Below are 27,138 nucleotides of genomic sequence, written 5' to 3' on the forward strand. Positions count from 1 at the left end.
TTTCTTTGCTTCTGCTTGCTTTGGGTTTTTTTACTCTGCTCTTTTTGTTTCTTGAGATGAGAGATGAGACTATTGATTTGAGACCTTTCTTTTTTTCTAATGTAAGTTTTTGGTGGTATGAATTTCTTGCTCAGCACTGCTTTAGCTCCAGTGCACCAATTTTTTTTTTTTTTTTTTTTTTTTTTTTGCGGTACACAGGCCTCTCACTGTTGTGGCCTCTCCCGCTGTGGAGCACAGGCTCCAGACGCGCAGGCTCAGTGGCCATGGTTCACGGGCCCAGCCGCTCTGCGGCATGTGGGGTCTTCCAGACCAGGGCACGAACCCGTGTCCCCTGCATCAGCAGGCGTACTCTCAACCTCTGCCAGTGCACCAATTTTGACAAGATTTTTCCTTTTTGTTCACTTCAAATTATTTTCTCATTCCCTTTGTAACTTCCTCTGTGCCATGAAACATTTAAAAGTGTGTTAATTTGCAAGTGTTTGAAGATTTTCTTTTATTTTGTAAAATTTTTATTGGAGTAGAGTTGATTTACAATGTCATGTTATTTTCTGGTGTACAGCAGTGAATCAGTTATATATATACATATAAGCACTCTTTTTTAGATTCTTTTTCCATATAGTTCATTAGAGTAGAGTTCTGTGTGCTATACACTAGGTCCTTATTAGTTATCTATTTTACATATAGTAGTGCATGTATGTCAATCCCAATCTTCCAATTGGTCCCTCCCCCACTCTTTCCCCACTGGTAACCATAAGTTTGTTTTCTACATCTGTGACTCTGTTTTGTAAATATGTTCATTTCCATTGTTTTAGATTCCACATATAAGCAATATCATATATTTGTCTTTCTCTTACTTCACTCAGTATGACAATCTCTAGGTCCATCCACGTTGCTGCAAATGGCATTATTTTGTTCTTTTTTATGGATGAGTAATATTCCAAGTAGTTTCTCAGTTTATTAATTGTGTATCAAGCTAGTTAGCTGATAATTAAGCTAATTATGCTTTTCTCAGTTGGCAGTCAGTTCCTTAGAAAACTGGAAGATCACTAAAATAGCCAGTTGGTCAGGCAGGTTAATGGTACTTGGAGACTGCAGTCTCCACAAAACAAATTTGTTTCACCCCCATTATAGTGTGAAGCTGCCCTGGTAGAAGGACAGAATATACTATTTCTGCTAGGCTTCTAGAGAGACCTTTAATGTGACAGAAGAGGTAGTATATACCTGGCAAGGAAAAACAAAACATGGAGGTAGGTCAGAGCAGATGTTATACCTGTTCTTTTGGGGTCAGACATGTCTCCTAGGAGATAGATTCTTGGACCTGAGAAAATAAAAAACTTTTCCTTGTAACTGTCAGGAAATTGATTGGGAAGTAAAAATGAGAATTAATGATATGATGAATTAAATACATGACCCCAAGAACTAATTATTTTGCCCTCCCATTTGGTTGATCCTGAAAATCTAATTTATCATTGTTATTGTTATGCACAATTTTTTTGATTGGTACTTAGCTATAGCTATGTACCCATACATAGCTATGCAGACATAATTTTGAACTGGGAATACTAGTTTATTGAAAATAAATTTTGTTTTGGCTGAAAGAGATCTGAAGAACACTTCTGAATATTGAGTTTTCTCTTAGCAATTTTAGAAAATATCCAAAAGACGAGTCTGAGTGGGAGCTTAGAGCAATAATTTCCTTAACTATTTATAATAATAATGAATAATCTCAAAATATAATTTGAAGAATCAAAAGGAAAAATTTTCAGATATCACTTTTATAATTCTATATTCAACACGTATTTTTCAGTGCCCAATATGTAGAGGGACTCTTCATAATTTTTTAATGCCCAATACATAGAGGGACATGTTATGAACAAAACAGATAAAATTTCCTGCCTTCATGGAGGCTTCTTTTATTAGCTCGAAAACCCTTAGTAGGCAGGCAGACAGAAAATTGACTCTGCCAGTGTCTCTAGATAAGGAACCCATCTGTTGGAATAAAAGTTAATACTTGGAAAGGAGATGAACCAGGCAGGGAGAATGGAGCATTCATGACTACAGCATAGACCATGGTCTCCAGTTGATAATGTATTATCTGGAGAGGCTTCCCCACCAAGGAGACAGCAGATACAGCATGAGTGCCATCAGGGGACTTTGTCACCTGGCCTCCCATTCAGGCCACTTGGGTGAACTGGTTCCATCTTGGAGGGTAGATGGTCCTGAACTTAATAGCAAATCCAATCATAATCCTAAAAGATGATATATGAAAGGGGGTGTAAAGGAGATGATTCTATATATCTTAAGAAAACAGAGAAATTTTATGAAAGAATGACTTTATATTACCAACAATTATAAAGATGGAGTAAACAGTAATCTCTTGATTTTCAGGGAATATAGTACTAACTGGACATTATTTTCTCTTATCGCAGTTGAATCTTCTTCACAATGCTGCTGGCAGCTCTGGAGTAACAATGTAACTGGTCTGTGATGTTTCATTTCCAAAGTCCTAGGAGGTATTCTCCTTTTCTAAACTTGATTCAAATACCCTTCAGTGAAACATTATCAGGCCAGAAAGACAGGGTATTTTGGCTCATATGAGGTATGTGCCATCCCTGTTCATAAAAGGAGGATTTGTTACTAATATGGTCATTAGTCAGTTATATGCAATATGCTTACAAATGACAAGTTAGTATATGAAGATATTTAAAATCAGTAGGAAAGGGATGAATTAATCAAATGGCATATGGAGCACTGGCTACTAATCCAGAAGAAAATAACTACATTCTTGTATCAAATGACATCAAAGGAAACACTGGATATATACACACACCTTTACTGTCTATCCAGGGTAAGATGGTAAATGTTTTGCCATCAGTATGATATGGATTCAGGTAGCAATCCTGAATCAGGGTAGTGGGGGCTTGATCAGCAACTTGATTCCAGTTAGTCTTATCAGAGAATAGTCTCTTACCATGTGAATCTAGTTGAACAACCCAGACGTTGTGCTCAGCAGCTGTGATTTTCCCCCCACAGTTCACAGTGCCAAACAGGGGTCCTTTTATAAGCCTATAGTTTTACAACAGGCATGTCAGATAGCTAGGTACAGTAAGAACCCAAGAGTCAATGAAAACGCACCAAGTTTCATCAGAGGGAATACTGGCTAGAGTTGAGAACATCTTTGTGTTCTGCCCAGTGACAGGAGCAGCCACATTAGTTTTGTGCTCTGCATAATGGCACTGAGGTTGAACATTCAGTGTCCAAGTGGTTTCAACTAGCAAAACCATCAGTGAAACAGGCCCAATTAGAGTACTTATGAGTTGAGGGTCAAACTGAGCCAGCAGCTTTGCTTAAGGCAGCAAAGTGGGGGATACATTTCCTCTCTAAGGGATAGTTGCTACTATTCCATGTATGACTGAGATACTGCTGGGACCAAGGAAGTCAGAACTAGGTGTGGCATACAACATGAGCATTCTCAGTCTACTAGACAGTCACAAAGCCCCAGTTAGATGAAAGGGAGATAGGGAAATTTAGTTTAGCTATGAAATTCTTACTAATGAGATTACCAGCACATGTGATATGAGTTATCTAACAAAGCATGACTCCATCCAACAGGGTTTCCAGAGAACCTTGAAAGAAATCCTGTGTGAATTCTCTGATACACTCTCAGAGTTGCCTTTTGGGCAAAATTCTTCCTATATTCAGACTTATATGGTTTTTCTCCTTTGTGAATTTTCTGATGTCAAATAGGTTGGTCTCTTAGTCAGAAGAATTTTCCACAGTTATTATATCAATTTGGTTTTCCCCCTCCCTGAATTCTCTGGTATACACTTAGGGTTGACTTCTTAGGCAATATTCCATATTCATTACATTCATAAGATTTCTCCCCACTGTGAGCTCTCTCATGTATTCTAAGGTTTGATTTCTGACCAAAAGTTTTCCCACATTTATTACACTGAAAGGGTTTCTCCCCTGTATGAATTCTCTGATGATCACTAAGGATTGCCTTCCGGACAAATTTTTTCCCACATTCATTACATTTAAATGGTTTCTCCCCAGTGTGAATTCTCTGATGAACTCTGAGGGTTGATGTCCGGGCAAAAGTTTTCCCACACTCATTACATTTAAATGGTTTCTCTCCTGTGTGTGTTTTCTGATGCTGAATGAGATGGTCTTTTCGCCAGAAGGATTTTTCACATTCTTTACAGTGATAAGTTTTCTCACCACTGTGAATTCTCTGATGTATTCTGAGGTTTGACTTCTGGCCAAAAGTTTTCCCACATTCGTTACATTGAAAGGATTTCTCCCCCGTGTGAATTCTGTGATGATCTTTGAGGGTTGACTTTTGAACAAAAGTTTTCCCACAATCACAACATTCATAGGGTTTCTCTCCTGTGTGAATTCTCTGATGTCCCCTGAGCGTTGACTTCTGGACAAATGTTTTCCCACAGTCATTACATTTATAGGGTTTCTCTGCTGTGTGAATTCTCTGATGTGTACTGAGGTGTGACTTTTGGGAGAAAGTTTTTCCACATTCATTACATTCAAATGGTTTCTCTCCTGTGTGAGTTCTCTGATGTTGAATGAGGTGTCCTTTTTGACAGAAGGATTTCCCACATTCATTACATTTATAGGGTTTTACTTCATAGTGAGTTCTCTGGCATACTTTGTGGGCTTTCTGGTAAAACTTCCTATTTTCATGACATTCAAAGTGTTTATCTCCAGTTTGTGTTCTGTCATTACATACCAATGGATTCTCTTCTGTGAGAGTTCTCTGAGGTTGAGTAAGGTATGACTTCCTGCTGAAATTATTCCCACTTGTAATACATTCACAATGTTTCACAGTCATGTTAAATTTATTGTATTCCTTGATAGCTGACTTCTCACAGAAGGATTTCCCACACTGGTTAAGATGAGAGTGTTTCTCTCCTGTCCCAGTTCTTTCGTGGTCAAAGAGAGTTGTCTTGTCATAGTTTTTCCTAAACTCTTCATCTTTACAGGATTGTTGTCCTGTATGAGTACTCTTATGTTTAACACAGGCAGCCTCAACATAGAAGGCTTTTCCAATCCCATTAAATTCAAAAGCTTGCTTTAATGTTTGACACTTCTGATGTTCAGGAAGATTTTCCTTATAACTGAGGGCTTCCTGATTTTTATTATATTCATAAAATTTCTCTCCAGTATGAGTTCTTTCAAGTTTAATTTTGAAAGGCAAATTTTCACATACATTATAACAATCTGTATCTTTTGTTGAGTAGGTTCTACTATTAATGATAAATTGAGAAATACTTTGTGAATTCACTCCACATGAGTCACATTTACAGGACATTTTTGATGAAGAAACAGGAACTATGTGCAGATTAAATGGTTTTCTCAAAACTTCTTCTTTCTCTCTAGGCAACTGTTTATTATTTATAAATGTTACTTGCTGCAGGTGTTTGTCTTTGATTTTTTTGTTCCTCTTGATTAGATTTTCATCTCTGTAGTCTTCTAAAACAGAAAAATTGAAAACACTTTGAATCTTACTATTCTTATGGATGAGGCTTATAAACATATAGCCTTTGTTGCATTTCATTTTTTGGTTTCTCAAGATTAATTTGTGGTTTTGTGTGTATGAGAGAGAGACACCCTCCTTTAAAAAATAATATTGACACAGTGAAAATTAGAGAGGAAACTGGTTATAAATACATTATCTGTAGTTGGATTGTGATAAATTGGATTTTCCTACCTGGGTGGAGAAGGGAGAGAAATTAGACTTTTATGGGAATGATTTTAGGGAGCAGGAAAACCAGATAATTAATACAACATGGGGGGTTATAAACTTAAGTAGAATAACAAGAAAATTAGGAGATAATAAGCATTGATAGGCTAGGCCCAACAGGAGAATGGTTTGGTTTGAGGAAGTAAATTACAGTAGAGGTCCAACATTATCTAGGCTCTACTGGTAGAATCCTCAAGAGTCTTCATACTTCAATTTGATATCATTCCTTATTTCCATTCAGTCTTTCAAAATCAAATTAAATTGATAGCACCAACCTCCTCATGATTAAATGAAGAGGTTTATAGCTCAGGATAAAACCCATCTTGCAGCTGTGAGTCATAGAAATACAAACAAGTATGACACTGATAAAAGGAAAATCAATTCTTGTAATTAAATTAGATTCACTGCTCAATTCTGGCTGTGATACCTTTGACTTATATCATCTAACAAAAGTGCAGATAAGTGAACCTGATCACTTCATTCTAAATTTCCACATTTCAGTTTGATATGAGGGGCACAATTTTAAATGAGGTATCATGGAAGACCTTACTGCAAAGATCCAAATTCCTTATGCATTCTAGATGCCCATCCTTTCTGGCTTATATGAACTGTGAATACTATTTTACTTTTGGTTCATCTTGTAACTTTCTGTTAAGCATGAAACATAATTTATATTTGCATAAAACTTATATGTGCAATTTAACAGTATAGAGTGAACACTCATCGAATTAGAAACCATGTCAAGAAACAGAACATAAATGGCTCTGCAAAAATCCCTGCCTGGTAACAACTTCCTCATGCTTAAGAATTCATCACTCTCCTGATATTTACCTCCTTGATTTTCTTTGTAGTTTTACCACCTATATATTAATTCCTAAAAATGTAATTGAGTTTTGCTTGTTTCTGACATTTACATAAATGTAACCATACATGCATATTTATATTTTTTGTTTAATATTATGTTTGCAATCATTGTATAAGATTTCATATAGCTGTATAATTCTCCCTTAAGAAATACTATTCCTTTATTCTATTGCTGATGAGCCCAATTTTGGCAAAAATAACCAATATTGCCGTAAATATTGTTTTATTCATTCTAGAGAATACAATCATGCCTTTTTATAGGGTATACAGTTGGGAAAATGATTACTTGGTTACAGGTGTGTAAAACTTTAACTATTTGATAACATCTTCCTGATTTCATAGTGGTTTTATCAGTTTACATTTTCAGTCAATAAATAAGAGTCTTTAATATTTTACATCTTCCCCATGACTTGCCATTGCCAGATTTGTTAATCTCATTTCATGCTATACATATTACTCACCTCACCTTATACTCTATTTTGCATTCTGTGAAAAGTAATGCGATTGAACACATTTTCAAAGATTTAACAGCTGTTTGAAAGCTCCTATATACAAAGTCTTTCACCTAAACTGAGTTGCTATGCTTTCCTATTTAGACTTGCAGAAGTTTTTACATTTTCAGGATGCTTATCCTTTCTAGGTTACTTGTATTGTATATCTATTCTGCTACTCTGTGGCCTGTCTCTTCATCCTTTTAATGGTATCATTTATGAACAAAATTCTCAATTTTAATGTAGTCAAGTTTATTAATCATTCTCTTTTGACTGGTGTTTTTTGTGCCTTTGGGACTTATAAGAAAAGTCTTGAAATATGAAGGTGTTCACTGCAAAACTGACCTTCTGGAGTCTAACTACCCCACAGAATTCTATTAGTGCTCAGTAACTCACCTTTATGGCTCTGGTTTGAGAATTCTTCCTCTAAGAACCAAGGCTCTTCTCCTTGCTCCAATTTGAAGATCACCTCTGGTTTGAAAATGCAGTTCCCTGTAAACAGGCAACAACTGAGTACTTAGGCCAGATGACGAGCTTTTTAGTCTCCAGAAGTGGAAAAAGCTTCAGGAACAGCATCCTGAAGGCCCTCAGCTGAATTTATCATTGGCAGTTGGTAACGGCAGTCAAACACTTTCTATCCCTCAGTAGGGCTTGGTTATATTATATTCCTTAATAAAAAGCCTAAATGACATTAAAATCTAAAGTATTCATGTGTACTGATGCATAAAAAGGAAATGCCTTCTGTATGGAGTTATGAGGGTAAGTTATGCTTATATGCTCACCCACTGAGACTAGGTTGTTGTAGTTCTCTAGCATCACATCTCTGTAGAGGGTTTTCTGAATAGGACCCATTTGCTGCCACTCCTCCTGGGTGAGTTCAACAGTTATGTCCTTGAATGACACTGATGCCTGCAAGAGTACATTTCTGTTTAATCTGGGTTTAGAATTAGATGACATAGGAAATACGCATGAAAACAGTTCTTATGTTTACCGTAAAGAGCTGAAACAAATATAAAGGATGCCTATTTTGGATCTAATTTTAGCTTATACTTTGGAGGTGCTCAATTAGTAAAAATATTAATAACTTAATTTGTATGTACTTATGAGTTATATACTTGTACTCTCAATAAGTATATTAGTAAAACTTCTGTCTTTTTAATTTATTTTTTAGCAGAAAAATATAAATACACTTCCTACAATCTTCATCCCACTCTACTACCCTGGGCATGCTCCAGTGAAGCGGTCAGCTATGACCTGTGGCCAAATCCAGCTTGCCACTTTTTAAAATAAAAGTTTTATTGGGACACAGCAACCACCCTACCCCCAATAATTTTGTATTGTCTATGGTTGCTTTTATGCAAAAACAAGCAGAGCCTAGCAGTTTTATCAGAGACTTTATGACTACCAAAACTGAAAATATTTACTACCTGACACATTACAGAAAAAATTTGCCAACCTCTGGACTAACAAATACAATTAAAGGGAAGACTGACAGCATAAAAATAACAAAGAAAACACAATTTATAGAGGCAGATGTATGAAGATTGAAAGGAAAAGGATGCAAAAAGATATATACATAATCACTAACCAAAAGAAAATTGATGTGGTTATATTAACATGAAAAGCAGTAGACCTGAATGTAAGAAAGTATGATATATATATATATATATATATATATATACATACACATATATATAAATGATAAAATGATTCTTTTAACAGAAGGTATAACATAAATTGATATGCTTCCAAATACAGCATATCAACACAGCTTCCAAATACAGTCAATTCTCATTATTCAGATTCTGTATTTGCAAATTCACCTACTCACTAAAATTTACTTTTAACTTCCAAATTAGTACTTGTGATTTTGCATTCATTTGCAGACATTCACAGAATGATAAAAAATTTGCCCAATACACGTTTTCCCAGCTGAATCTGAACAAGATAATGCCTTGCCTTCTTGTTTCAGCTGTTGTACAGTAATCATATCCTTTTTGTAGTCTATTTAGCACTTTTTTTCATTTTTGTGCTATTTCTTGGTGGTTTCACATTTTAGAATGCCCCATTGTGTATTACAGAAGTGCTATCTAGGGACTTCCCTGGTGGCACAGTGGTTAAGAATCTGCCTGCCAATGCAGGGGACACAGGTTCAAGCCCTGGTCCGGGAAGATCCCACATGCCATGGAGCAACTAAGCCCATGCGCCACAACTACTGAGCCTGCGCTCTAGAGCCCATGAGCCACAACTACTAAGCCCGCGTGCTGCAACTAATGAAGCCCACGTGCCTAGCGCTCATCCTCCGCAGAAGAGAAGCCACCCCAATGAGAAGCCTGTGCACTGCAATGAAGAGCAGCCCCTGCTTGCTGCAACTAGAGAAAGCCCGCTCACAGCAACAAAGACCCAGTGCAGCCAAAAATAAATAAAAATAAATTTATAAAATTCCATATTTAAAAAAAAAGAAAAAGAAGTGCTATCTAGTGTCCCTAAGTGCAAAAAAGTTGTGATATGCCTTATGCAGAAAACAAGCATGTCTAATAGGCTGTGTTCAAGCATTAATTACGGTGCTGTTGGCTGTTACTTCATGTTCATGAATCAACAATATTACTAAATAAGATGTTCTTAAACAGAAACACACATAACCAGGTTACATATTGATTGGCTAACCAAAACGTTGTGACCAGGAGCTTGCAGGAACCTAATCCTGTATTTCCCCTGGGAGCAATGATTCAGTATTTGCTAATTCAGTGTTCATGGCCACTTTACAGAATATAACTACAGAGAACAATGAGTATTACTGTATATTGTATATATATAAACAATAGTTGAGAGAAATTAGATATACAGACACACAATTTTAATTAGTGTTTTTAATACAACTCTCTCAGTAACTCACAGGACAAGCAGACTGAAAAACCAATAGCGATTTAGAACAGGGGTCAGAAAATTATGGGCCAAAGACCAAATCTGGCACACTACCTGTTTTTTTGAAAATAAAATTTTATTAGAACACAGCTCATGTTCATTTGTTTATGTATTATCTATGGCTGCTGTAAGACTAAAACTGTAGAGTTTAGTAGTTCAAAGAGAGACCATATCTCCCACAAAGCCTACTATCTGACATTTACCAAAAAAGTTTGCTGACCACTGACACAGAAGACTGAAATGACATAATTACCCAACTTGACTGACTGAAATATAAAGGATAATCTGATCATAACATAAATTATTTTCTGCTACACTTTGCATATGATAAAACAAAAACAGTAAGTCTCGCCAAATTAGAAAAAATTACAATCATACAGTGTGGCTTTAGATTTTAGCTCAAAGATGTAGAAAGCTGAAAAGAGCAATACTAACATCTTACAAGAACAAAGCTTGGTGAACTGAAAATTAATGTATTTTTGAACTCATTAGAGAAATGAAATTGCATGGCAAACAATCTGAAATCAGGAGAGAGATAGGTACCTATAGGGAGAATCAGGACCCATTCATTTGCTTACTGAACCATATGCTAAACTCCATATAAGAAGATAAGAAGCTTAAGCTATAAAAACCACATGTATGCAAATGTGAAGAGTGTGAAGTCCCTAGGGAGATGGTATGTATCACAGACACAGGGTAATTTCTACCTTCTTTGTGAGATTTTCTCAAGGAAGCCAATCTGTCATAGAGAGGATTGGGGGAGAATTCAGAAGAAGCCCCTTTCTGTCCCATGTGGTGATAGCTAGTGTAGAGGAAGAACAGTCAGTGCTTAAATCCACTCAGACTCATGCATATCTCCACTAAAGAATACTTAATCTGTAAGGGGAAAGTCATCAGAACACATAATGTGATTGGTGGGATCTCACTGCAGTAGGAAGAGAGCAGTAGCAGACACTACCAAAAATGCTGCCTAGACCTATCTGTCCTATATCTTCTAAGTAATAAAATGCTGAGACCCAAGTCCTCAGTACCTAAGACAGGTTCAATTAGAAGATAAACCCCATTCCCAGAGAACTGGCATTATTTGGCCTGTCCGGTGGTTTCCTAGACCACCCCTCTTCATTTGACATGACTCAAAGCTGTAAATAACATTTTCCCTGGGGACAAGACATTACTTTTTTAAAAAAATCATGGGATATTGTTTACCATCATGGCTACTTGACTACTACAGACAGTTTTTAACAGCTAAGGGAAACAACAGTATTACTAAAAAGCTTAAAGGGAAAAGCTGGAGAATGAGATAACCAGAAGGGGCTTTGAAAAGCTCAGGTATATTCCTGATGATCTAAAAGGTGACACACAATCCCTGGGCTGTGTTCACATTCAGGAAAGACCCGAGAAGGTGCTAAACCCTTGCCTCTCACTAACCTTGAGGCTCTATGAAAAAAAAGTGAAGGCTAATGTGGAGTAATAAAATGCTGGGCTAATTGCTGAAGGCATGCCCCAACATACACACAGAGTAACTTAGCAAATATTGGGAACCTTATTGGTTACAAGTCTTTAAGGAAATCATTGTCCAATTACTAGCTGGCTATTTAATTAATGGAGCAGTGACTTCAGTTGGCTACACATGACAAAGAATACAGATTCTACAGAATTAGTTCAAAAGAGTCACTAGACAAATACATAACAACAGCTGCAGTTGTTGAGATTCTGATTACACATTACACATATTTTAAATGTCCAGTTTTCAACAAAAATTTGAGACGTAAACAGATGAGAAACTATTACTCATATATAGGAAAACAAACTATGTATGAAACAGTGTAAAATCTGTCTCTGAGTAAGTTCAGACATTGGACTTACTAGACCAAGACTTTTCATCAGCTGTTTTAAATATGTACCAAGTACTAAAGGAAACCACATCAAAAGAACAAAAGAAAAGTATGGAAACAATGTCTCATCAAATAAAGAATATCAATAAAGAGACAGAAAGTATACATATATTGAAAAAGCAAACTCAAATTCTGGAGTAGAAAGTACAATAATTGAAGTGAATAATTAGCCCTAGAGGGCTCAAGAGCTGAAGAGGCAGAAAAATCAGCCAATCTGAATATAAATCTATTGAGATGACCCAACCTGAGAGTATACAGTAAAAATAATGAAGGAAAATGAACAAAAAGTCTCATTGATTTGTGGGTCACAATCAAACATAGCAACATTCACATACCAGAAGTAGGAGAGAAGAGAGGAAAAAGGGCCTAAAGACAAAGAATAAAACTTGAAAGCAGCAAGAGGGAGGTGACTCATTGCCTCCAAAGGGTCTCAAATAAGATTAATAGCTGATTTCTCATTAGAAACCAGGGAAACCATTAGGCAGTTGTATGACATATTTAAAGTACCAAAGGGAAAGACTGTCAACCAAGACTTGAATATTCGGCAAAACCATCCTTCAAAAATGAAGAAGAAATTATGACACTCCTAGGTAAATAAGGATTGGGAAAATGTCATTAGTATACCTGCTGTATAAGAAATATTAATAAGGGAGTCATTCAGGCTATAATGAGAGTACACTGGAAAATAACTCAAAAATCCATATGAAGAAATAAGGAAAACTATGTAGGTAAAAGTAACTACAAAGGTAAAAATATAAAAGACACTATAAATGTATTTTTTTGTATTTATTTTTCTCCTGTATGATTTCAAGACCACTACATGAGGCAGTAATTAGAAATTGCTACTAGTATACACACATGTATAAAGTTGTTAATTTAGATGACAATAACAGCATAAAGGAGTGAGGAGGATGTGAAGCTATAGAAGAGCAAAGTTTTAGTATACTATTGAAATTAAGTTTGTATTCATCTGAACAATACTGTTATAGTTGTTAATTGTAATCAACAAGGTAATCACTAATAACTGGGAAAAAATGTAGTAAAGGCACAACAAGGTAACTGAAATGGTATACTAGGAAATATTGACTTAACACAAAAGAAAGCAAAAATTGTGAAGTAGAAAAACAAAATGGACATATCACATACTCAGAGCAAATGTCTAAATAGAAGACAAATGCTTCTTACATTAAATGTTAATGGTTAAATATTTGAATTAAAAGGCAGAGACTTGCAGAATGGATTGAAAAAATATGATCCAATTATATTCTGTCTACAAGTAACACTTCACATTCAAAGACACAACAGTTTGAAAGTAAAAGACTAACACAAGATATATCATGTAAACAGTAACCAAAATAGACCTGGATTGCCTATACTAGGATTAGACAAAACAGACTTTAACTCATTATTGACTGGGAGATTTCTGCAAAAACTAATGCCTGTGGCCAGCGATTTTTATTTCGCCTGGCCAAAAATTAATTCTGTTATTTCACTGACACTTTGCAGGTTATTACATTTAATAGTTACACCTGACACACCTGTAAAGTCTTCTAATTTTTGTGAAATGTTGTCTTCAGTCCACTCTTCTGTAGAAGCAAAGGAGCAAGTTCCAGCACCTTGAGTTTCATTTTCACTTTCCATATCAGAATCAATGATTCTGTTGGTCCAATATTCAAATCATCTGAATCAGAACTATATTCTGAAGAACTATCATCTTCTGAGAGACTAGTATATATGTCGCTTGGACAATCAGAGAAAGTTATCTGCATAAAATTCACCAAAAAATTCTTCTTCACTCAAAATTTCATGATGTGTCATTTTTGAAAATTTTACGTTTATAATATACACAAGGTTGGAACAGAAAAGCTAACGGAGCAAAATGTGAATGATAATGACAATCATAAGTTGTATACTGAACCCTTGATCAATTTTAAGGTCTAACAACTTCACACAGTGATGTTAATTTTATCACTCTCTACAAACATATTGATACATCTCCGGTCAATAACGTTCGGGTAACAAAAGACTAAGTATTAATATATCTCTGGTCAATAATGTGTTAAGACAAAAAAAAAAAAAGAGAGAGAGAGAGAGAGGGAGAGAAAGGACATTTTACAATGGTAAAAGGGTCAATAAATCAAGAAAACAAAAGTTATAAACATACATGTACCTAACAACAGAACTTCTGTTGGCAAAAACTGACAGAACTGACAAGATAAACTATTCAACAATAATAGTTGGAGATTTTATTGCCCCACTTTCATAATGGATTGAACTACTAGACAAAAGATCAATATTGGAAGAACACACTTGAACAAAGCTGTGAACTGTAGATCACAGATATCTACAGAAACACTCAGGCCAACACCAGAAGCATACATGTTCTTCAGTAAACATGGAACATTCTCTGGTATAGACCATATGTTAGGCATGAAACAAGTCTCAATATATCTTAAAGGTTAAAATCATACGAAGTACCTTCTATGACCAAAATATAATGAAACCAGAAATCAGTAAGAAAAGGAAAACTGGAAAATTCAAAAATATGTGGAAATAAAACTACACATTCTTAAAAAATCCAAAAGATCAAAGAATAAATCAAAGGGAATCGAAGGGAAGTTAGAAAATATTTTGAGATAACAAAAGAAAAACACAACATACCAAAACTTATGAGATGCAACTAAAACAGTGCTTAGAGGGACATTTACAGCTATAACACCTACATTAAAAAAAGATCTCAAATCAATGACCTAACTGTATATCCTAAGGAACTAGAAAAATAAATGTGAACTAAACCCAAAACTAGCAGAAGGATGGAAATAATGAAGATTAAAGCAGAGAAAAACCAAATAAAGAATAAAAAATATAATCAACTGAATGTTGGTTCATTGAAAAGATCAACAGAATTGATGAACCTTTAGGCAGACTAACTAAGAAAAAAGAAGACTCTAATTTACTAAAATTGGTAATGAAAATGGGGCCATTATTACCGACTTTACAGAAATAAAAATGACTATAAGAGAGCACTATAAACAACTGTACACCAACAAACTAGATAACCTAGATGAAAAGGACAAATTCTTAGAAACATACAAACTATGAAAACTGAGTCAAACAGAAATAGAAAATCTGAAGAGTTCCATGTAAGGAGACTGAATTAGTAGTTAAAAACCTCCCAACAAACAAAAGCTTAGGACCAGTTGGATTCACTGGTGAATTTTACCAAACATTTAAGAAGAATGATCACAAACCCTTCTCTAACTCACTCCAAAATAGAAGAGGGAACACTTCCTAACTCATTCTATGAGTTACTTTTAACCGAAGTCAGACAAAGAAATCACAAGACTAAAGATCAATATTCCTTAGAAATATAGATGCAAATCTCCTCAGCAAAATACAAGCAAACCAAACCTAGCAGTATATTAAAATGATTATACGCCATGACCAAGTAGGATTTAACCCAGGAATGTAAGAGTGGCTCACCAAAGGAAAATCAATCAATGTAACAGCACAGTAATAGAATGAAGGAAATAAACCACATGATCATCTCAATTGATGCAGAGAAAGCATTTGACAAAATCCAACACGAATGATAAAAACACTCAACAAACTAGGAATAAAAGAGAACTTCCTCAACACAATAAAAAGCACTTTTGACAAATCCCAGCTAACGTCATACACAATGCTAAAATAAATGACAGGAAGTTTTCCTCCAAGGTTCAGGAATAAGACAAGGATGCCCACTGTAACCAATTCTATCATTGTACTGGAAGTTCTAGCCAGAGCAAATGAGCAAGAAAAAGAAAAAAAGATAAAAGTGGAAAGGAGAAAAGTAAAATCACCTCTAGTCAGACTACATAATCTAATATATAAATATATATAACACATAAACACTAAATCTACAAAAAGTTATTGCTAATAAACTCAGCAAATTTTCAGGATTCAAGATCAACACACAAACATTTGTACTTCTAAACACTAGCAATGAACAATAAAAAAATTAAGAAAACAATTCCATTTAGAATAGAATAAAAAGTAAATACTAAGCATAAATTTAACCAAGAAGGTGCATGATATATGAAAGGGATAGTACTTCAGACCCAGGTGTGAGACATCCCAGGAATGCAAGATTGGTTAAACACTGATAATTCAATCAGTATAATCCGCCCCTTTAACAGAATAAAGAAATAAAATTATACTGTTATCTCACCAGATGCACAAAAAGCATTTGACCGAATTTAATACCTCTGTGTAATAAAAATTCTCAGCAAACTAAAAACAGAGAGAGCTTCCTCATTCTAATGAAGGGCATGTACAAAAACTCTAAAGTTAAAACCACACTCAGTGGTGAAATATTATTTTCCCCCTCATGTGAGGTAGAAGAAAAAGATTTCTATTATCATTTGTATTCAACATGGTACTAGAAGAATAAAAAGAAATTAAAGACATAAAGATTGAAAAGGAAGAAGTAAAATTTTATTTATTTGCAAAAGACATGATGTGCATTTAAAATCCAAAAGAATCTATCAAAATAAGCTATTAGAATAAGCGAATTTAACAAAATCGCTAGATATAAGATCAATATCTAAAAATCCATTGTATTTTGATAAACCAACAACTAAAAATGAAATTTAAAAATATTTACAGGGCTTCCCTGGTGGCACAGTGGTTGAGAGTCCGCCTGCCAATGCAGGGGACACGGATTTGTGCCCTGGTTCGAGAAGATCCCACATGCTGTGGAGCGGCTGGGCCCGTGAGCCATGGCCGCTGAGCCTGCTCGTACCGAGCCTGTGCTCCACAACAGGAGAGGCCACAACAGTGAGAGGCCCGTGTACCACGAAAAAAAAAAAAAAAAAAAAAAATTTACAATATCAAAATAGATTAAATACACAGGAGTAAATCTAATGAAATGTCAGACTTCACCTCTACTCTTAAAAAACCTCAGCAGGGGCTTCCCTAGTGGTGCAGTGGTTGAGAGTCCGCCTGCCGATGCAGGGGACACGGGTTCGTGCCCCGGTCCAGGAAGATCCCATGTGCCGCAGAGTGGCTGGGCCCATGAGCCATGGCTGCTAAGCCTGTGCGTCCGGAGCCTGTGCTCTGCAACGGGAGAGGCCACAGCAGTGAGAGGCCCGCGTACCGCAAAACAAAACAAAAAAACAGCAGGATTTTCAGTGGAAACGAAATTTCTATGAAAACGCATAGGATCAAAATTAGCCAATAAGTTTTTTAAGAAGTAAAACTTTAAGGCCTACCTGATTTCATGACTTACTGAAATAAAACAGTAATTATGACAGTGAAGTACTAGTAAAAAGAGAAATAACTGGATCAAAGGAAGAGAATACAGTCTAGATATAGACCACTTGACTGGTTCACTTGATTGAACAACAGAGGCCCTGCTGCAATTCAGTGGACAGAGGATGGTCTTTTCAACAAATGGTGCTAGGGCAACTGGATATCCATATGGAAATATGAACCTTGACACTTACCTTGTGCCATACACAAAAGTAATTCCAGGTGAATCAAGCTCAAATAATCAAGCATCCACTAACAACACAGGAGAATATCTTCATGATCTCAGAGTAGGGAAAGATTTTTCAAACATGACACACAAAGAACTACCATTAAAGAAACACTGATACTGAGCTTTATTAAATTTCATAACTTAGTTCATCAAAAGACACTAGAAATAGTCAAGTCACAGAATGCAAAAACATTAGCAATACGTACATCTGGCAAATGACCTGTATTGATAATATAGACGTAACTCCTACTAATCAATAAAAGCAAATAATTCAATTAAAATAGAGAACTGAACAGTTACTTTACATAAAAGATATCTACATGGCCAAAACACAAATAATGGTGCTCAATGCTAGGATTTATCACAGAAAGCAAATTATAAATTTCAATGAGAGACCACTACACATGGCTAAAGTCAAAAAGGCTAACAATAGTGAGAATTTGGTACAGATAGAAGTATAAATTGGTTCAACCACTTTAGAAAGCTACTTGTATAACCAAGAGAAATGAAGATATGCCAAGAGACACAAAGGAATGTTCACAGCAGCTTTATTCATAATAGTCCCAAACTGGAAAAAACACAAATGAAAAACCAACAAGAGAATGAGCATACCATCATACATTCATATAATGGAATGCTGCTCAGCAATAAAAAGTATTAAAATACACAGCAACATTGATGATCTAAAAATATGTACAGAGAAAAAAGCCAGACCACCCCCTCCCCTGAAAAAGTGCATGCATTGGTATGGTTCCATTTATATGGTGTTGAAAATGAACTTATACTTTTTTTCCTGATAAGTGAGGTTAGATTACTGGTTACCTCTGCAGAAGGGGGCAGTTATTATTAACTGAAAATTGGAAGGAAGGAAAGAAACTTCAGGGATGATGGAAATGTTTTCTCTCTTAATCTGGGTGGTAAATTATATGTATATACATATGTAAAAATCCACTCAGTTCACAATTAGAGTGTACTTTACTAGTATTAAAACTGTACCTCAGTTAAATAAGTAAAAAATTTTATAGTTGATAATTAGGGAAGGTTTATTACATTATCCCTTTGTATCTTTCTAAATTTCAACAATTTCTCAAAATGCCACTAGTAAAAATGAAAGAACTTGGTCAACTCTGGACAAAAAGTGTCCAAAGACAAATAGTGAAATAGGGAAAAATATCTGTCACATATGTCAGAATAAAAAGATAAATCTTTAATAATTAAAAAATTATTTAATAATTAAGAAGCCTTTAAAATTAGCAAAAAAGAAGACTGATTCACAAAAAAGAAATATAAATGACTTTAAAAATATATGAAATTATGCAAAATCTCAGCTCTCATACACTTCTACAACAGGGATCACCATTCTGCCCTCCTATCAGAAAAACTCTGGAGTCACCTGGACTCTTACTTTACCCCTTTCATGTCTTTCCCATTCTGCTAGTACTTCCACATTAAAAACAAAATTGCTTTTATTACATGAATTTCTTCCCCATATCATATGCTAGAACTCATGACAACATCAAACCCTTAAGGATGGCATCGAAGGACTTCTAGTGTTAGGGGCTTTAGTCCAACTCAAAATTCATACATTGAAGTCCTAACCCCCAGCACCTCACAATGTAACTGTATTAGGAGATAGGCTTTTATTTTATATATAATGAGGTCATTAGGGTAGGTCCTAATCCAATTCGATTAGTGTCCTTATAAGAGGAGGAAATTTGGACACAGATATGTACAGAGGGAAGATTATGTGAAGACAGCTATCTATAAGCCAAGGAAAGAGGCCTGGAACTGATTCTTCCCTCACAGCTCTCAGAAGGAACCAAGCCTGTCTTTACCCTGATCTCAGACTTTCAGCCTCGAGACCGTGAGAAAATAAATTTCTGTTGTTTAAACCATCCAGTCTGTGGTACTTTATCATGGCAGCCATAACAAACTAATACACCTAGTCTGGTCCCAAGATTTCTCCATCTCTCTTAGTGTTCCCTGAGAGGAAGTCCAAAGTGTAATAGGCAAAGATTCTTACTGGACCTTGTATCCCTTGTTTAGTCCACTTGATGTTATTCTTTCAAGATGCAGTAACCTGCCCATACTCTGCAACAAAATTCCACCCATCCTTCAGGACTGACACAATTCTTTTCAACTTCCACCTTTGATCAACTGAACCTATACCACCAGTCTGTCCTTTCTTTGACAAACTTCAAATCCTGATACTCACTGAATTCAAATGATCAATCAATCAACTAATTCCTTTAATCTTGACTTTGTTTCCCATGTATGAGGAAGAAATCTTCACATTATTCCCAGTATCTCCTGTGTATTACCTCCTTCAAGGGGACTGTATTTGTCCACAAGAAGTTTAGTCCTTCTTATAAGCATGAAAAGAATCCAGAGGCGATCTGATCTTAAAGGTTAAGAGGCTAAATGACAACATATTAGAGGAAGCACAATATAGAGGGAAAGTCAGAAAAACTTCCTCTTGGAAAGCCTTTCATTCAGAAGAACAGGCCTATTTGTCACAAGCAGAACAAGTGTGCACAGGTTTGTAAAAGAGAAGATAATAACGGAATGGGCTCTATCTTGTAAGAAATGAAGTGGTGGTCTGAGAAGAATATAAATCCATATTCTCTTGGTGGCCCAGTTCCATATACATAGGGGATGATCTTTTATTTGGAACAGAGTTTAATGAGCAATCTCAACTAGGAAAGCTGAAAGCCTATGAAGATGAACCCATGGTGGTTCCAGATCTTGGAGCTAATGGTCTAACCAGACAGACAAACACATATCAGGTAATTTCCACTAATGTAGGAAGTGCAGATAGGTGAAAGACAGAGGGCTATGCAGATTCAGAAGAGGACTGGAAATTAGACCAGAGGGAGACAAAGGGGAAAAAAAAAGCATTGTTTCCTGGATGAGGCAATCAAAGCTGACTCATGACAGGTCAAAAGCAAAGAGCTAGACCGCCCATCCATTAAAATGGCTACTGTGAGAAAAACAGAAAATAGCAAGTGTGGACAAGGATCTGGAGAAACTGAAATCCTTGTGCCCTGTTGGTGAAAATGTAAAATGGTGCAGCCACTGTTGAAAACAGTATGGCAGTTCCTTGAAAAATTAAACATAGAATTGTCACATGATCCAGCAATATATCCATGAGAATTAAAGGCAGAGTCTTTAAAAATTCAGTCCCTCAGCCACTCTAGCCACATTTCAACTGCTCAAGAGGCATATATGGCTACCGGTCACCATTTTGGAAATGCAGATATAGACCATTTCCATCATCACAAAAAGTGCCATTGGTCAGGGTGGGCTGCAGAGCCTCATTTGGGAGACCAGCAAATACATCATTGTTAAAACCAGAAATGGGATGAAATGAGTCAAGAAGAATAGTTAGAAGAATAGTGAGAAGGAATAGAAACTTGTGGAGGAGACACGTGAAAGGGCAGGAGAAGGAAGATGACTCCATGAAAGAAACAAGAGGCAGGACAGTGGCAGAGGAGGGTGTCACACATACTAATGCAGGAGACCTTCCAGAGACACAGAGAGGGGAGTCAGGCAGTGAGACAGGTCTAGTGAGGTAAGGACTACACAAGACCCATTAGATTTGACTGTAATTAGGTCACTGGTGAGTGCAGGTCACAGGCATATGAAGAGAGACACCAAGGCTTCATGCAATGGACTGAAGTATGAATGGAAAGTGTGGTAACATTTGCCAAAGAACAGTACTTTAAACTGTCTGCTAAACAACTTGTTTATGACAGGTACTTGAGAGGAATATTTATGGAGAGCTATTTTTACGGACATGAACGTACAGCCATTCATACTGACCTCTAGTTGGTCTAAGAATTATCCCTGGATCCAACAGGATAACTCAACTTCTGTTTTACTTATCCGAACACCTGTTTTAACAAAAGCCCTGCTTTGGCAATATGCCCTTTATTTTCAGTGGAATTCTTTTCAGGGTTGTCATTGGAAAGATCTGTACTATCACCTACATGAAGACCAACAAAGACATTTCTCCTGACTTTGACGACTTTAAATTCCATGAGGAATGTCTGGTTTAAGCTTCTCATCAACATCATTCTTCAAATAAATATTGTCTGTCTAACTCTCTGCCACGGCTATCAGAAAGGTCAGAAGAAATTTGCAGCTGCACTTTGGAAAATCTGTAATATCAGAGGACCTTTATCTATCCACATGACAACTCTGCTGTGCTATTCATCTGCTTTTCTATTATCTTCCTTGAATAATTCTGATCCGTTTCTATATCTACTTTGCCATGTTAATTAACCATCTATACAATCCATTATAAAAAAAAGGTGTTAATGAACAACTCACCTGAGATATGTTCATTTTCTGCTGCTCCTGAGAGAATGCAGAGAACTGTGAAGAATAAGCTGGGGGTAAGAAAAGAGGGATGGAGTCAGGAAAGGTCTGGTGAGCTTCTGTATTCACTAGCCTAATCTCATCACACCAGTTGGGAAAAAAGTCTCTCTATGGAAAAATGTTCTGTTGATCCTTAAGGAGCAGGAAGCACCACATAGAGACAGCACTCCCTGAATATGTACATCTCTGATATGATCATATGGATATAACCCTGTTTTTCATTTCATTTCATTTCATTTTTACATCACTGGGTGATGTAAATTATTTTCCTATTGATTTAAAAAAATGTATGTCCTCTCTGACTAATTCACAAAAAACTAAAACAGAGGATTAATATTAATATCCTATTATTTACACCTTGAGTTAGAAAATCAACAGAAAACTCTGAACAAAAAGATAATGACAAAATATTTTAAAATCTTTTTGTTCTGATTTGTTGCAATTTCTCAAAAAGACTTTTGATAAGACACTTTTAGTGACTTACCTGTGACAGAATGAACAGTGCTGTGTTTTGAACAGCACTGTGCTTTGCTCCTAGCTCTGTCCTGGGTGACCAGGGGACATACATCTCAAGTTCAGTATTTTGTTTTAAGGTTTTAAGAGTCAAAAGTAGAAATCTTTTCCTATATTATCATTTTGTGATTCTATATGTTCAGGATAAAGGAAGCCACAGCCTACCTCTAGATGCCATGTGTAATGAACATGGTGTGACAGTGGCTCAGAATCTGAAAGAATGAGAGAATGAAGAAAGTGGGGGGTTATTTAAGGACTGAAGACAGAATTTCCTTGACTCTGGCTGTGGCTTTACCTGTGCAGTGTATCAGTCACCCATCCCTTTCCACCCCTGCTCACCACCTTCTGCAAGCTGATCCACAGTTTCCACGGTCACACAGTCTGTGATGGATTCTGGATGTGGTGACATCACCAAGTCTGGCTCTCTCTAGGCAAGGTGATTAAGATCTAGCTCTTAATCACCTTGGAGCGAATCACAACCTGCTCCTTTCTGGGTTCTTCTGCATCTGTTCCGAAGCTCTGATGAGGGTGGTTCCTCTGAGATGTGACTCTTGTCCCCGCCTTTCTGCCACAAAAGAGCTGCTTTGTTCCAGAGATGCTGAGACTTAGGCCTAGGAAACAAATGCATTTTAGTTGAAACTTGCATATAGAGCAGTGTTTCTCAACTTCAGCACTAATGATATTGTGGGCTGGATAACTCTTTGTCATGGGGGTGAGGGGTGCTGTCCTGTGCATTGTAGGATGTCAAGCAGCATTTCTGGCTTCTACCCACCAGGTGCCAGTAGCACTTCTCCCAGTTGTGACAACCAAAAATGTCTCTGGACATTTCCAAAGGTCCTCTGGGGAGCAAAATCACCCTGGTTGGGAACCACCGGTGCAGGGCCTTAAACTTGCTTCTCCTGGAATTCATTAGAACTCTTTTATCCATTATGGTAGCCACTAGCCACAACCCACTATCAAGCACTTGAAATGTGGCTCCTGCCACATGTTGAAGTAACATTTTTGATATATTGAGACAGACACAATATGTTCTTACAATTAATTTCTCTTGTTTCTTTTTAGTTTTTAGCGTGGCTATTAGAACATTTAAAATTACATACGTGGCACACCTTCTCTTTCTATTGGACAGCACTGCACTAGAACATCAGACTGTGCTTTCTGAGGACAGAGACAGCCTGGACAGTGCAGAAGTTTCCAGGAGCCTTAGTCTTAACCCAGAGGCTCTGGAAACATTCCACAAATCCCAGAGTAAACACACCTGTCACAGAGTGAGATTCAGTTCACACTGACTTTACAATCACAGTCCTGGGGATCTGGGGACAAGTCACTCTGCTAGTGCTGTGATAGCTGCAACACTGGGTTTTGGGTAGGCAGGATATTAGGAACAGCTTGAATTTGGGAGGAAAGTATACCTTTTTTTACATCCTAGCTTCCTCACCTTTGTGACCTTGGGTCTGTTATTTCACTTCTCTGAGACCATTTTCTTCTTCTTTTTTAATGATAGAATTATACCTTTATTATAAATAGGGTGGCTGTGAGGATTAAAATCTAAATGAAAAGAACAAAGTGTCTGGGCTTCCCTGGTGGCGCAGTGGTTGAGAGTCCGCCTGCCGATGCAGGGGACACGGGTTCGTGCCCCGGTCCGGGATGATCCCACATGCTGCGGAGCGGCTGGGCCCGTGAGCCATGGCCGCTGAGCCTGCGTGTCCGGAGCCTGTGGTCCGCAACGGGAGAGGCCACAGCAGTGAGAGGCCCGCATACCGCCAAAAAAAAAAAAAAAAAAAGAACAAAGTGTCTCCTAACTATGATGCGAGCCAACATTATATGTTGACTTATTAACTACTACTTATTAGTGCTTATTGCCTAGCACTTGGCTGAATGCTTTACCGGTGAAGACTTATCTCTCTGAACAACGCCACGAAACAGTTATTAATAACCTTATTTTTAGGTGAGAAACCTGACTTATGCCCAAGTAACAGAGAAGGAATTGACTCGATCTGTTTGGCTCCTTAGCTCGGGAGCTCAACTCAGACCCTCCGCCCGCGCGCGCTTCGTAGCAGGTTCACGGTCAATATTATAAACGTGCATTGCCCTTCCACTGCTGGCAAGGGACTTTCCCAGGTCCGGCTGCGGTCAGCTCCCACACCCGTGCCGCACCGAGCATTTCTGCCCAGCACTCAGCCCCACCTACGGCCCCGGAGCCCGCCCCCATTCACCTTTCCCAGGTTTACCCACTGGCCGGGCACGGAGACAGGCGGTGGGAGTCCCACGTTGGGGCAGGAGGGGTTTCCGGGACTTGCCGTTCCTTGACCCGGGACACAAGCCTACCCTTCCAAGCTGGATGTCCGGACCTAAAACGTTCTCACCTCAGGCGCAAAGCCTCCGCGCCCACCAGTCGGGAGAGGGCGGAAGTAGAAGAGTTGGGTTACCTCACCAGCGCGGAGAAAAGCCCAGGACATCCGTTCCCAGAATGCTGCGCGATAACCGGAAACGTTCAAGACTACGTTTCCCATAAACGCTGCAATCACTCGCAAATTTGCGGGGTGTGTGTGTGTGTGTGTGTTGGTAGAGGGGGTGGGAGTTAGGGAGCAATAAGATATTGTTAGCAGTCTGTACTGATGAATGACGCTCAAATTCTACCAAAGCCCCAGAGGTTATGTGTTAAACTCTGATAGTACAGCAAATCCAGTGTGTGGTCCTCCATCAGTGATCCTCTTTGGAGAAAACAGGCCGTTTGGGAACAACTGTGGAAATTTTTATATGGACAGGATATTGGAAACATTAAGGGAAGTTATCATTACCTTTGTTAATTGTTATAATATTGGGATCATGTAAGTTTACCTTTTTTTTAGAAATGCATGTTAAAGTACTTAGCATTGTATTATATATTTGTAATAAAAATAACTAGAAAAGGCAAATATAGTAAAATGTTGAGAATGTCTACCTCTCGAAACAAGCAGTGGAACACTGTTCTGAGGGGTTTTGGGCAGGAGGCAGCATAGAAACAGGACATCACTGGCTAGGAGGTCGGAGATTTTCGTATAAGGCAGGTCCTATTTTCTAGGTTAAAGTTAAGCTAGTTAAAGCTGAGTTGGAGGATTGTGATTGATGTATGTTAAATTTCCTCGACTGTGATATGTGTTCCATAAGTGCAGGCCAACTTAGGTTTAGATTTGCAATGTGGGCCCCCATTTTGTGGGTCCTGATAGACAATTAACTTTATCATATATAAACAGCTTTTGTAAATAAACTGTAAAATGTAACAAATGCTGGGAAATGGAGACTATGATTAACATAAAAGAATAGGATCTGTAATCCTCAGAGTTTATTTCTGAGGAAAAAAGAAAAAGCAATAACTGAAAGTACACATAACTCAAATAAGGAAATGATTATCATGCAAATTATGCATCTCCTAGGGATGAACTTGCTTAAAATTTGTGTGCACACTCCTGAAATTAGAACCAAATTAGAAACCTCTGCTTATACTTGTATATAAATACACACACGCACACTTTTCTTGGTTGATATTTTGTAACACTGATTATTTTATATGGCAATGATAAAATGTGGTTAAGTTTTGATTAGCAAGAAGAAAGGATTAATGTTATCAGTAAGTGCAATTTTGTGAATCAAGTTATAAAACTTTAATCTGTTGACACTTCAGAAGCTTTAATAAGTAGTATTTTCCTAGATGAAAATAATAAAATTAAAGTTCCAATCAGAATTGTAAAAAAGTTTTTTATGTGTGTTTTTCTCTTTGACATTTGTATTTTTTGTTTGTTAAACCTAAAGGAAAAATTGTGACTTTCATCACAATAAAAATATTTAGTAATGATTAGAAAATAATTGAAAATGCATAACAATGTGTCCATAGTAACATGTATGCTACTGCTAAAATATTTAACAACTGATCCTTGTGCAATAAAAGTTCAGGTCCAGGAAGAAAAGAAAGTGAGAACATATTGTGTATCAGAGCTGGTTTCAATAGTGGAAAAAAGGGCTTCCCTGGTGGCGCAGTGGTTGAGAGTCCACTTGTCGATGCAGCGGACACGAGTTCGTGCCCTGGTCCAGGAAGATCCCACATGCCGTGGAGCGGCTGGGCCCGTGAGCCATAGCCGCGGAGCCTGTGCTCTGCAACGGGAGAAGCCACAGCAGTGAGAGACCCGCGTACCGCAAAAAAGAAAAAAAGTTAAAAAAAATAAAAAAACATGGACTTAAAAAAAAAAATAGTGGAAAAAGGACATTCAGTAACCTCGTTAGAACAATGAGGTAGGTGCCAGAACAAAGTAAGTCCATATCCATGGCATTCATATTACAATAAATAACTTCCATAGGGATTCAAGCTATAAGCACTTAAAAGACAATTTTAAAGTTGTTTTTTTTTTAAATCAGTTATTTATTTATTTTTATTTGGTTGTGCCAGGTATTATTTGTGGCACGCAGGATCTTTGTTGCGGCATGCAAGATCTATTTCCCTAACCAGGAATCAAACTCGGACCCCCTTCATTGGGAGCGTGGAGTCTTAACCACTGGACCACCAGGGAAGTCCCAGTTTTGAAGTTTTAAAATTTAAATTCTAAATTTCTTAAGTTCTTAAGGAATACAAACATTTTAAAAATATAAGGCCTTTCAGCTCCTTTCCCTGGAAACGCTTGCCCTTCACTCCTATCCCATGCCTAGGACACTGCGCCAGGCTTGGGAACACAGCCTTCATGTCCTGAGAGGGGCCACAGACATGCTCCGTGCTCCACCTCTTCCGAGTCCAGTGCTACCAGTGTAGATGCAGCACCA

At 37.2% G+C, this 27,138-nt stretch overlaps 1 protein-coding gene across 1 annotated transcript; it reads right to left on the bottom strand.

Moving 5' to 3' along the window:
* Positions 1–2,299: 2,299 nt before the first annotated feature.
* ZNF510 (zinc finger protein 510) lies at positions 2,300–24,827 on the bottom strand. Its single transcript, XM_067744861.1, has 6 exons — positions 24,579–24,827; positions 22,687–22,958; positions 21,787–21,845; positions 7,896–8,022; positions 7,510–7,605; positions 2,300–5,487 (listed from the first exon to the last, which is right to left on the bottom strand). Exons 2-6 carry the CDS (start codon positions 22,754–22,756, stop codon positions 3,788–3,790), a joined length of 2,052 nt encoding a protein of 683 aa, XP_067600962.1. The 5' UTR covers positions 22,757–22,958; positions 24,579–24,827; the 3' UTR covers positions 2,300–3,787.
* Positions 24,828–27,138: the final 2,311 nt, after the last annotated feature.

The sequence above is a fragment of the Pseudorca crassidens genome, chromosome 7 (assembly GCF_039906515.1).
Source record: "Pseudorca crassidens isolate mPseCra1 chromosome 7, mPseCra1.hap1, whole genome shotgun sequence".
Taxonomy (NCBI): Eukaryota; Metazoa; Chordata; class Mammalia; order Artiodactyla; family Delphinidae; genus Pseudorca; species Pseudorca crassidens.

Coding starts and splice junctions, on each gene's coding strand:
- ZNF510 (XM_067744861.1), bottom strand. CDS start 22,756: ATGTCACCACATCCAGAATCCATCACAGACTGTGTGACCGTGGAAACT. Junction 8,023..21,786: donor AGAAAATGAACATATCTCAG/GTGAGTTGTTCA, acceptor GTACTCTTGCAG/GCATCAGTGTCATTCAAGGA. Junction 5,488..7,509: donor CTCAAACCAGAGCCATAAAG/GTGAGTTACTGA, acceptor TTTCTGTTTTAG/AAGACTACAGAGATGAAAAT.